General features: G+C 43.0%; 1 protein-coding gene across 1 annotated transcript in view; it reads left to right on the top strand.

Moving 5' to 3' along the window:
• The window catches only part of SUGT1 (SGT1 homolog, MIS12 kinetochore complex assembly cochaperone), a 324,599-nt gene that overhangs the window by 206,554 nt on the left and 105,869 nt on the right, over nt 1-12,176 (top strand). The window contains exon 11 of the mRNA XM_082245037.1: nt 11,392-11,499. Coding sequence (XP_082101163.1) covers nt 11,392-11,499 — 108 coding nt within the window. The remainder of the gene's footprint in view (nt 1-11,391; nt 11,500-12,176) is intronic.

Raw genomic sequence — 12,176 nt, 5'->3', positions numbered from 1 at the left:
TCCTCCCAGGGCACTTGGTCGGAGGAGGAATCCTCCCTTCCGATCAACATTCTGGAATTGCGAGCGATAAATCTCTGCCTTCGGCGTTGGACGGACAGGCTGCAGGGCCGTCCGGTTCGGGTGCAGACGGACAATGCCACAGCGGTGGCCTACATCAACCACCAAGGGGGCACCAGGTGTGTCCGAGCGGCTCTGGAAGTGGCCGAGACGCACGTCCCGGCGATAACGGCGGTTCACATTCCGGGGTTGGAGGACTGGCAGGCGGACTATCTGAGTCGCCAGACCCTGGACCAGGGGGAATGGTCCCTTCACCCGGATGTCTTCCAGATGTTGTGCGCGAAGTGGGGTTCACCAGATGTGGACCTGTTCGCGTCTCGTCTAAACAACAAGGTGGTAAGGTTCGTGGCAAGGTCGCGCGATCCTCGGGCAGACGCGTAAGGACGCGTTAGTGGCTCCCTGGCATCAGTATCGTCTGATGTATGCCTTTCCATCGATTCAGCTACTATCCAGGTTCCTTCGCAGGTTGGCCTCGGAACCGCACACGCTGATTCTGGTGGCGCCAGACTGGCCTCGCCGGTCTTGGTACGCAGATCTCGTGAATCTGGCGGTCGACGCTCCATGGCGTCTGCCTCTTCGAGAAGATCTCCTGTCTCAAGGGCCGATATTCCATCCTGCTTTACAGTCGCTGGCTTTGACGGCCTGGCTGTTGAAACTGAGGTCCTGAAGGATAGGGGTCTCTCCCCTGAGGTCATTCACACTTTGATCAAGGCTAGAAAGACCTCTTCGGGGAAGGTTTACTACCGTACTTGGAAGGCCTATTTTGCCTGGTGTGAGTCCAGGGGGTATTCCCCTCGCTCATACTCAGTATCAAGAGTGTTGGCTTTCCTTCAAACAGGCGTGGACCAGCGTTTGGCGTTGGCCACGATTAAGGGTCAGATTTCTGCGCTGGCCTTTCTCTTTCAACGCCCTGTGGCGTCTAATTCTTTGGTTAGCACCTTTGTTCAAGGGGTGCGGCATCTGGTCCCTCCTAGGAGGGAGCCTTTACCTCCATGGGACTTGAACCTTGTTCTGTCCGTGTTGCAACATGCTCCCTTTGAAAAGATCAGGGAGATCTCGTTGTCTATGTTGTCCAAGAAGGTCGCCTTTTTGGTGGCGATCACTTCGGCTCGCAGAGTGTCGGAGCTGGCAGCTTTGTCCTGCAGATCTCCGTATTCGGAATTTCACCTCAATGAGGACATTGTCTTGCCTTCGCTTTGCGCGAAGCCTAAACATCCAAAGGAGGTGGCTTTGCATTCCTTGGATGTTGTTCGGGCGCTCGGGGTTTACCTGTCATCGACTGAATCCTTTCGCAAGACGGATTCTCTATTTCTCCTTCCAGAGGGGCCTCGGAAGGGCATGGCGGCGTCGGCTTCTACCATCGCCAAATGGATCAGACAGACCATTGAACAGGCCTATGCTTTGAAGGGAAAAGTTCCCCCCATGCCTGTGAAGGCGCACTCTACCAGATCTCTGAGTACGTCTTGGGCCTGTCATCATCGGGCTTCTGTGGCCCAGGTGTGTAAGGCGGCGACTTGGTCGTCCGTTCACACCTTCTCAAAATTCTACAAGGTGGATGTTCAGGCATCGGCAGATGCTTCCTTTGGCCGCAAGGTTCTTAGTGCGGCAGTGCCTTAGGGTTCCTTGTTTTTTGGACCCTTGGCTGTTGGGATGTTTTTATCCCTAGGTTATTTGTTTTCGTGGGTTGTTGCTCCTGTTGAGCAAGTTTTTTCATGTTGCCCAGTTGGTTTCCTTCCTTTTGGTAAGGTTCCTTTTTTCTGATGTGGGTACTGCGTTGCCTTGGGCGCGGCTGCGTTTTTTCTCCCACCCCTCATGTCTACACTGCTTTGGGACGTCCCCATAGTGACGAATATGAAGAGGCGGCGACTGTCGGAGGACGAAAGAGAAAACGAAATTTTTGTAAAATCTTACCTGTAAAATTCCTTTCTCTGAGTCCTCCGACAGTCGCCGCCCCCGCCCCTCTTTTGGGGTTTGTTTATGTACTCTACTGCTATGCTACTAAAACTGAGGTAGGAATGCAGGAAGCAGGAGGGTATTGACTGAGGGGACCACCCCCTAGGGGTGGGGTATGCTAAAAGCTTTGATATTAACATATTCTGTTGCCTAGCTACTCCTACGGAGCAAAGGTCAATAACCCCATAGTGACGAATATGAATAGGCGGCGACTGTCGGAGGACTCAGAGAAAGGAATTTTACAGGTAAGATTTTACAAAAATTCAGTTTTCCTCTGCAATAGATTGGAGTCTGTACCTGGACCCTGCTGGACATAACACTGCCTGTCTAGCCTCAGATGTGATCTTCAGTGCACTGCTTGGGTCGCTTTTCAGACTTTTGTGTGCCGTGTTCAAAAGCTGCAGATGCTCTTCAGGTCCAGAGATGTGGCACAGCCTCTAGTGATGTAGATATTCACCAGCACACCAAGGATCTTGAATTTAGTCCAACCTGTTCACAGTCCCGAGGAAGAAAGGCAAAGTGCATCCAATCCTGGACTTCAAGACGCTAAACTGCTTTGTGCAGGTACAGAAGTTTAGAATCTAGTCCATTCGAACGGTGGTGGCATCTCTGCATCGGGTATTTCCTCGCCTATATAGATATCAAGGATGGCTATCTTCACATTTTAATATGTTGCCAATCACCAGCATTTTCTCCGCTTTGCTGTGGGAGAGGAGCATTATCAGTTTGTGGCATTACCCTTTGGTCTCGCCTCCTCTCGTCTTCACAAAAGTGTTGTCTCTGGTGCTAGCCTTGCTTCGCCAACAGAGAATCGTGGTACTGGGCTACTTGGATGATCTCCTTCTGCGAGCAGAATCTCCCTCTGCTCTGGTAGAGAACCTGGAGATCACAATACGAACTCTGCTGGAGTTTGGCTGGATTCTGAATTTTCAGAAGTCTGCGTGGGTCCGTCCACGAAGCTGTACTATTTGGGCCTGACTCTGGACTCGGCCGTAACCAGAGTGCTCCTTCCTCTGGACAAGCTCTAGAAATTGCAGGCTGCAGTTCGCCTCCTGCTGTCCAACAAATGGTCATCCCTCCGGACTTTTATGCGGGTGCTGGGCCTGATAGTATCTACCTTCGATGCAGTTTCGTTTGCACAGTTCCATACGAGGTTCCTGCAAATGGAGTTTTTGACCAAATGGGACAAGACTCCGCAGTCTCTGGACAATCAGGTCCGGCTGAGTTGGGAAATAAAGGAGTCCCTGATATAGTGGCTTTGCTCTCTGTTTCGGTTGGGAAAATCCTTCCTCCTCTTGTATTGGACAGTAGTCCCCACGGACGCCAGCCTGTCCGGCTGGGGAGGCGTCTTCGAGCAAGCATTCTGCTTAAGGGATCTGGACACTGGAAGAGTCCAGACTACCGATCAATGTATGGAACTCTGAGTGATCACATTGTGGACCATTGGACGGATCATTTTCAGGGATACCCAGTGCGCATTCAATCGGACAATGCCGTGGCCGTGGCTTTTGTCAATCACCAAGAGGGCACAAGAAGTGCTCTGGAGGTAGCCGGCCTTCTAAGGGGGGCAGAACAGTTAGTTCCAGCCCTCTCCGCTGTACACATTCCCGGGGTGGAAAATTGACAGGCAGATTACCTCAGACAGTAGGCGGTTGGACCAAGGAGAGTGGTCCCTTCATCTGGAGGTGTTTTATCAGCTGTGTCTCCGGTGGGGCACCCCCAAGGTGTATCTGTTTGCATCTTGGCCCGACAGGTGCAGAGGTCTGTGACTTGGTCAAGGGATCCTCTGGCGGACGCCACAGATGCGCTGGTGGCACCGTGGGGTCAGTATCATCTGATCTACGCCTTCCCTACTCTCAAGCTTCTGCCCAGACTCCTACGCAGGATCGAGAAGAGATTCCGGTCATCTTAGTGGCTCCAAACTGACCTCGCCGGGCCTGGTACGCTCATCTAGTGCAGCTGGTCACTGACGTTCCTTGGAAGCTTCCTCAGGGAGGATCTGCTGTCCCAAGGACCGATCCTCCATCCTGCTTTTATAGTCGCTGGCTTTGACGGCTTGGCTGTTAAACACCAGGTGGTGAAGGATAGAAGTTTGTCTGAGTCAGTGATTCCTATGTTGTTAAAAGCTGGGAAATCTACTTCTAGGAAGATTTACCATCATACTAGGAAGACGAACATTGCGTGGTGTGAGTCTCTTGGGATTCATCTTCGCTCCGTCTTGGTGGCTCGGATCTTAACCTTCCTTCAACGGGGGGTTTAACAGAATTTGGCCTTGAGTACCATCAGTGGCCAGCTATCAGCCTTGGTTGCCTTTTTCCAATGACCTTTAGCCACACACTCCCTGGTGCATACTTTTCTCCAGGGTGTCTGACATTTTGTTTCCTCCAGTGCAGGCTCCATTGCCACCTTGGGATCTTAATTTGGTGCTTTCAGCTCTACAGAAACCTATTTTTGAAAATATTTGGGAGATTCCCCTGCTTACGTTGTCCCAGAAGGTGGCCTTTTTGGTGGCTATCACTTCTGCGCGCAGGGGGTCGGAACTGGTGGCAATATTCTGTCGTTCACCATATTTGGTAAGTCACAAGGATAAGGCGGTGCTTCGCCCCTGTCTGTCATTCCTTCCTATAGTGATCTCTGACTTTCATTTGAATGAAGACATTGTGTTGCCTTCTCTGTGTCCCAGGCCTAAACATCCAGAGGAAATTGCCTTGCATGCCTTGGATGTGGTCTGGGCAATTAGAAAGGCGCACTCTACTAGGGCGCTTAGTGCCTCCTGGGCGTTCCGTCATCCAGCATCCTTGATGCAGGTTCGCAAGGCAGCATATGCGGATGCTTCCTTTGGCCGCAAAGAGTTCCAGGCTTCTGTTGAGAGGGCCTGATCCTCTTGAGGGTGAATAGTATTTTCACATGGACTCCAGTTCTTGGTTGAGCCCCTGTCGCCTGGTTTGCTACTGTTTAGCCTTGGGAATTTTTTGCTTTTTTCCCCGCCCCTCATGTTTGACAGTACTTTGGGGCAGCGCAATGTTTTCACCTTTTTTGAATAAAAAAACAATGTTTTTTTCTGTGTAGCAGAAAGGAGGGATTTTTCTTTTGAGGTTGAAGATCCAATTTAAGTTAGGCAGATTGTAGTTGATTATTACCCTAAGTTACCTGTGGATTCTGCAACATTTTAAGAGCAATTCTTGACAAACTCTAGGTAATTCCAAAAGACTTTTCACATGCATCATGTATTATACAAATTTGGGCAGTGTAGGACATCTCTATTTGCAAGCAGTGTTTGCGATTTGAACATTTAATGCTATATCATTCTACATGGATGAGATTTTCCAGTGTGTTCCAAAATCACTGCAGCTCCTTTATCTTGGTATGTAAATTTTAACACAATTAAAGGGGGTTTAAACATACTGAGATTAGCTGACTGGAGTCAAAAGAAATAAAGGGTGGATGGCGCATAGGTGGATGAGACACAGGATCCAAAGTGACAGCCTGAAAGGTTAAAGTGTAACAAAGACTGACTGCAGCAACACTGGCAAGCATGAATAGAAGGCAGCTCACAGGAGATGAAGGAATCTCTAGGAAGCATAAAAACAGACAGAGGAGAGCCACTCTTAAGTGCTGTTTGCATAAAAAGTCTGTTCGTTATTAGACAGATGGCAACTTACAAGATGACGAACAATGGAGCGCATGTCAGACCCTCCAGTGGTCAGTGAGGTTGTGACACAATGAGGACGTTAGCCATGCCCAGCCTTTCCGCCCGTAGCGCTGAGGTCATGCCCGACCAGGGACTCGGCAGTCTGTGTACGCTGCCTTGTGGAGTTCCGGGCTGGAAGCCTCCTGTTTCGTTCACCATCTGCTCGGATTCACCCGGTTCCATATGTCCACCCTATGTCACAGTCTCACTGAGCACTGGAGGGTCTGACATGCGCTCCATTGTTCATCTTGTAAGTTGCCATTTGTCTGTGTGTATATCACTAAAAAAGTGAAACTCCTATATTATATAGATTAATTACACACTGAGTGATATATATCAAGTATTTTTCTTATAATTTTGGTTATGGCTTGCAACCAGCGAAAACCCAAAATTCAGTATCTCATAAAATTAGAATATTACAGAAGACCAAAAAAAAGAAAGGACTTTTAATACAGAAATGTTGGCTTACTGAAAAGTATGTTGATCTACAGTATAGTATGCACTCAATACTTGGTTGGGGCTCCTTTTGCATAAATGACCGCATCAATGCGGTGTGGCATGGAGTTGATGAGTCTGTGGCACTGCTGAGGTGTTATGGAACTCCATGTTGCTTTAATAGGGGCCTTCAGCTCATCTGCATTGTTGGGTATGGTGTCTCATCTTCCTCTTGACAATACTCCACAGATTCTCTTTGGGGTTTAGGTCAGGCGAGTTTGCTGGCCAATCAAGTACAGTGATTCTATGATAATTTACCCGGGTATTGGTACTTTTAGCAGTGTGGGCAGGTGCCTAGTCCTAGGCTGAAATGAAATCCGCATCTCCATAAAGCTGATCAGCAGAAGGAAGCATGAATTGCTTTAGAATTTCCTGGTAGAGGGCTGGCCTGGACTTAATAAAACACAGTGGACCAACACCAGCAGATGACATGGCTCCCCAAATCATCACTGAGTGTGAAAACTTCACAATAGACCTCATGCAACTTGGATTTTGTGCCTCTCCACTCTTCCTCCAGAATCTGGGACCTTGATTGCCAAATGAACAGCAGAAATTACTTTCACCCGAAAAGGACTTTGGACCACTGAGCAACAATCCAGTCCTTTTTTTTCTTTAGCCCAGGTAAGAGGCTTCTTTGGTTTAGGAGTGGGTTGACACAAGGAATGCGACAGTTGTAGCCCATATCCTGGATATGTCTGTGTGTGGTGCCTCTTGAAGATCTCACACCAGCCGTAGTCCACTCCTTGTGAATCTCCCCCAAATTCTTACATGACCTTTGCTTCACAATGCTCTCTGGGCTGTAGTTATCCCTGTTGCTTGTGCACCTTTTTCTACCACACTTTTTTTCCTTCCCCTCAACTTTCCATTAATATGCTTGGATACAGCACTCTGTGAACAGCCAGGTACTTTAGCAATGACCCATGATTGTGTAACCTACTGCACCAGATTGAGAGGCCATTTAAAGGCTCAGGAAACTTTTCCATGTGTTTTGAGTTAATTAGCTGATTAGAGTGTGACACCATGAGTCTATAGCATTGAATTTTTCACAATATTAGATATTTCTGAGACACAGAATTTTGGGTTTTTATTAACTGTAAGCCATAATCATCAAAATTAGAAGAAAGAAATGCTTGAAATATATCACTCTGTGTGTAATGAATCTATATAAGTTTTACTGTTTGAATTGAATTACTGAAATAACTTTTCGATAACATTTTAATTTTTTGAGATACACCTGTATAATATCCTTTTAAGTGATAAAAAAGAAAAAAAAGATAAAAAATATACACTCCCTATTAATAATCCACTCTCTCCTTATACAAGAGATTAGTGTAAGTGCATCACATGTGCAAACAACTATATTAAGTTGCGCAAACATTTAAAACTGCAAATAGCAAGAACATATGCAAATTGTGCCACAAACTGCATAAATTGTGCAAAATCGCAATGATGCAAATGACTAAATTATTGTGCAAGAAATGACTGTGCAAAATAGCAAAAAACTTATTTTGCAAAAATACCGTGCCACAATTGATCACCCTAATATCTGATAATGGTTCAAGGAAAAAAATGTGCACATTATGCAAAGCTGTGCACTCCATACAATATCAACAGTTTATAGGTCTAAATCATAACTTTTAGGAGATCATAAAAAGTCCTTTCGAGAAAAAAGAGCTTAAGTCCACAAAATGTTTGTCTTTCAAAGGACATCCACCAGTGCTGAGTAGGGTGGCCACCACCCCACAATAAATTAACTCACAAAAACACTTGTCACTAACTTCTCTATTGCGCCCTAGGATTTTTAAATAGGATTCCTACATTTCATACTATTTAATATGCATTTATCTGTCAAATGATTTATATATGCAATAATTCCAGGGTCAGAAATAGCTTTTAATAGACAATATAAACAGGTTGAAGGCACAATCAAAAAGCATTGGTCCATTGTAAGAAGAGATACGACCTTAAAATGGTACTAAACCCACAACAGTAAAATCAGTCTGTATATGCAGTTAAGCATGCTTATTTGGTCCTATGTTCTCTGATCCTCCTTCCACAGTCCCCAAACCCTTTCCTGATTGAACAGAGCCTTGGCAGCATTCTGCATATGCTCAGTTTGGTGTGTATTGCTAGAGGATTTTTTTTGGAGGTGGTGGGGGGTGCATGTGATCAACACAGGGCCAATCAGCACTGTCCAGACAGAAGATCAGGGGTCCTGTAGCCTCATAGGATCCGGGGGACAATGAAAACTCCTCCTACAAGCTTTAACCAGTGCTCAGCTAGACACTAATAGAAGTCACAAAACTGCTCTAACTGGTGATGAAAAAAGGTGTTTAGCAGTTTATATTTACTAAAATAATTGTGATTCCATGTTTTGTGTACTATGGGAGACCAGATATAATGAATGCAGTGTGCTGGGTTTAAGGAATACTTATAAACAAACTATTGGAATTTAAACTGAAATGTGTTTATAGGAGGGCTTCAGCCCATAGAAGCAGGCTGGTTGGTATATGTCACAGATACACATAGGAAAGATGTGAATTTTTTGGACCAGAAAAGCTTTTTTAGATGTGGGAGACATCAGGCTTGTTCAACTTTATTCAATAAAGAGAGAAGATGGAAAGAATTTGTTAAAATTTACCCATAAAAATATAAAATCGCAAAATTTATATGATGCTATAGAAATTTTGTCACCTACATACTGGAATGTCCATGCAGACTCCAGTACGTGGGTAGAACAACCACAAAGTTGTCTGTGATCATAAGCCTAGTAATAACATCAAAGAAAGATACAAAAAACATAGTGTATCAAATCATTTTCGACTAAACTATATTAAAAATCCAAGTCATCTGTTTTTTTTTTTTTTTTTTTTATGGGATTATTAAACTATATGGAAACTGAAGAGGTTTCAACATGAGAAGAGAGGTATCCAGGAATGAGAACCAATTAATTTATGAGTTTGATACACTGAATCCATCAGTGCTCAATACCAAAATAGATTTGAACAGCTTTTTTATCTCTTTTTAATTAGTTCCATTTTGTATTGTTGCCCTTTAAAATGTTTTTGTGGAAAAGTATCCTGCAAAACTTTTTAGCAATTTGAGACCGATAATTCGTTGTATTTTTACTTGGTAAGACCAATTGAGGGATTAGGAACACATTTTTTGTATTAAAATTTTTTGTTTTAGAATAGATATCCCATACAGAATTGTGTTGGATAATTTTTGGTGAAAATCTTAGGGTATCGATATTTATCGGTTTTAGATATCTGACCATGTATGTGAGTGAATATATTTAGATTTGACCACTAGAGAGAAAAAAAATAAACATCATATATCATTTGTCATATTAGATGTATAATAAATAATTTGAAAAGTAGTAGTGCATCATTTAAAAAATGGAGGGAGCAGTAGAAAAGTAAGGCAGGCCATACATGGTGCAAATTTCTTTCCTGCAACCACGGGTTGCAAAAAATAAATTTGCACCATTCCCTCATCAACACAAACAGTGCTGACAGGGGAATCCCTCCTGCCAAGCAATTTTCTGCTCTGGGCGGGGGGAAGCTGTCCCCCGCCAAGAGAAGCCAATAATTATCTCTAGCGGCTATAGCTGCCACTAGCGAAAATCACAAGAGAATCCGGAAGGGCTGGTTGTACCACAGTTGATTTATCGATCAGCTTGGTACATTCAGCCTGCCCATTAACGGTTCGAATCTTGGCTGTTTCCTGCTGAACTGGCTGAGATTCGAACCGTGTATGGCTGGCCTTAGTAAGAAGGATTTGTGTGAGTTAATTTAGTGTGGGGTGGTGGTCACTGGAGCACCAATCATAGTTTAATTTGCACCCTACTCAGTACTAGTGGATGTCCTTTAAAAGACTGAAACATTCTGTGGAGCTTCTTTTTGTTTTTTAGATAAATGAACTGTTGATATTGTATTAAGTGCACATAATTTGCACAATTTCAGCTATTTGCACATGTTCTTTTCTTTGCAATGTAGTCATTTGCATCATTGCGATTTTGCACAATTTATGGAGTGTTTGTGGCATAATTCGCACATGTTCTTGAAATTTGCACAGTTATATATTTTACACATTAATTTAAATTTTTGCGCAACTTAACTAAAGTTGTTTGCACATGTGATACATTTACACTAATCTCTATTATGAGGAGAGAGTAGATTATTAATAGGGTAATAATAGGGAGTACGTGGTTTTTGTTACTTAAAGGAAATAATATAGAAGCACTAGAATTGGTTGTAATATACGTTTAATTGACTGCTGACATTAGAGCAGTGCTGATGTTATTTATTGTAGTTTGTCTGGGGAGCTTCTAGTGGGCACTTGTATACCAGCAGCTCCTTGTGGTTTACCTGGTTTTTATCTGTGGCACAAGTGAATATTCATAGTATCTTTGTGACGTACACACAGTTGTAAGTGTGGGCAAATATTTTTTTTCGGGGGGGGGGGGGGGGATATATTGTGAACGTTTTCTTATCCTTGGGGCAGTACAGGATAAAACCTCAGTGAAACCAACATCCATTTTTTTTTCTTTTTTTTTGCTATTTTTTTCTGTTTTTTATTCCCCATTACCACTGGACTAAAGTCTCCATACGAGTTAGTGACCTTGCAAGAATACAGTAAAATCCGAACAATTGCATTTCTTTTGAGGTCCAACAAAAAGTATAATCACATACTACTATTACCACTTTTTTTTTTTTTTTTCCACATCTGTATATATGTACTTTTGTTCTCTGTGTAAATGACGCATTTAGCCAATTAGGCCTGTTCTTGTATGGAGAATGTTTTCCACTCTTGTGGTAGTTTGACAGGTGCATATTATTTGTTTCCCAATGCCGTTCTTTATAATGCTGGTACTTCAATTTTTTGTTGAATAGCACAAGTTCATGTCAATCTTACAGACTCCTTTACAAAACCTGAAAAGGACCACCTGCTAGCTGCAACTGTCAGTGAATGCCTGTGCTGCAGAGTATGTTCAGTTGCAGTTATTTACTACTGACCTTGAATCCTAATTAAGACTAATTTCTTTGAAAAATCAATTTTTTTGCAAACCAAATGAAGAAAATAAAAAAAATCAAATGTCTTGTTCTTTTTGTTTCCTGTAACCATACCAACTTTGTGATAGGTCTTTATTGTGCAATGGCCTGTATTAACTTAGAATATTATTCTTTTTATAGTTAAATGTAAATGTGACGCTTCCAACAGGAGAAATATACAATTTAATGCTGTTCCTACGTCATTCAGTTGTGCCAGATCAAAGTTCATTTAAAGTACTTTCAACTAAGGTGAGTCTTTTTTAAAGTACTTATGTTGCCTTTGCACTTTAATGTTGTTTTTATGTTAAATTCTACAAATGGAAAATAAGAATTTGAAGAATAATGCAAAATGGGCAGAATTTGTTTATTAAAAAGTATTTCTTGTCTGAAGTTCCTCTGCTTGTTTTTGAAGTGATATTTTAAAAGTGATGTTAGTTATGCTTGTGAGACTAAAGGTTTGGATGTCCTAAGCAATTGCACAGGCACGAGTTATCACCGTATTGTTTGTAATATGATTATATCATATCATTGTCGGCTACATCTAGTGGCCATAATGCAGTATATTTTTGAAAGAGCTCAATAAAAACAAAAATACCACATTATGGCCACTAGATGGAGTTAGTATCATAGAAATGATTTCATAATATATATATATATATATATATATATATATATATATATATATATATATATATACAAATATAAATTAATTGTGCCTCTGCGATTGCTGAAGACATACATCCACATGAGGGCTTTTAACCTTTTTGAATCTTGAATATTGTCTTTCTCTGTCGCTCATTGACAGACGCAGACTTCTTGATTAATATCAGTAGGGTTATACTGCCCCCTACAGGAGTAGGACACTAGGCAGAAAAAAAAGTTCTGGCTACACCTATGGGCAGTCACAGGGGGTATACCCTTTCACT

Source organism: Pelophylax lessonae (assembly GCF_965119305.1).
Source record: "Pelophylax lessonae genome assembly, chromosome: 2".
NCBI classification, from domain to species: Eukaryota; Metazoa; Chordata; class Amphibia; order Anura; family Ranidae; genus Pelophylax; species Pelophylax lessonae.
This window is presented reverse-complemented; position numbering and strand designations above follow the sequence as displayed.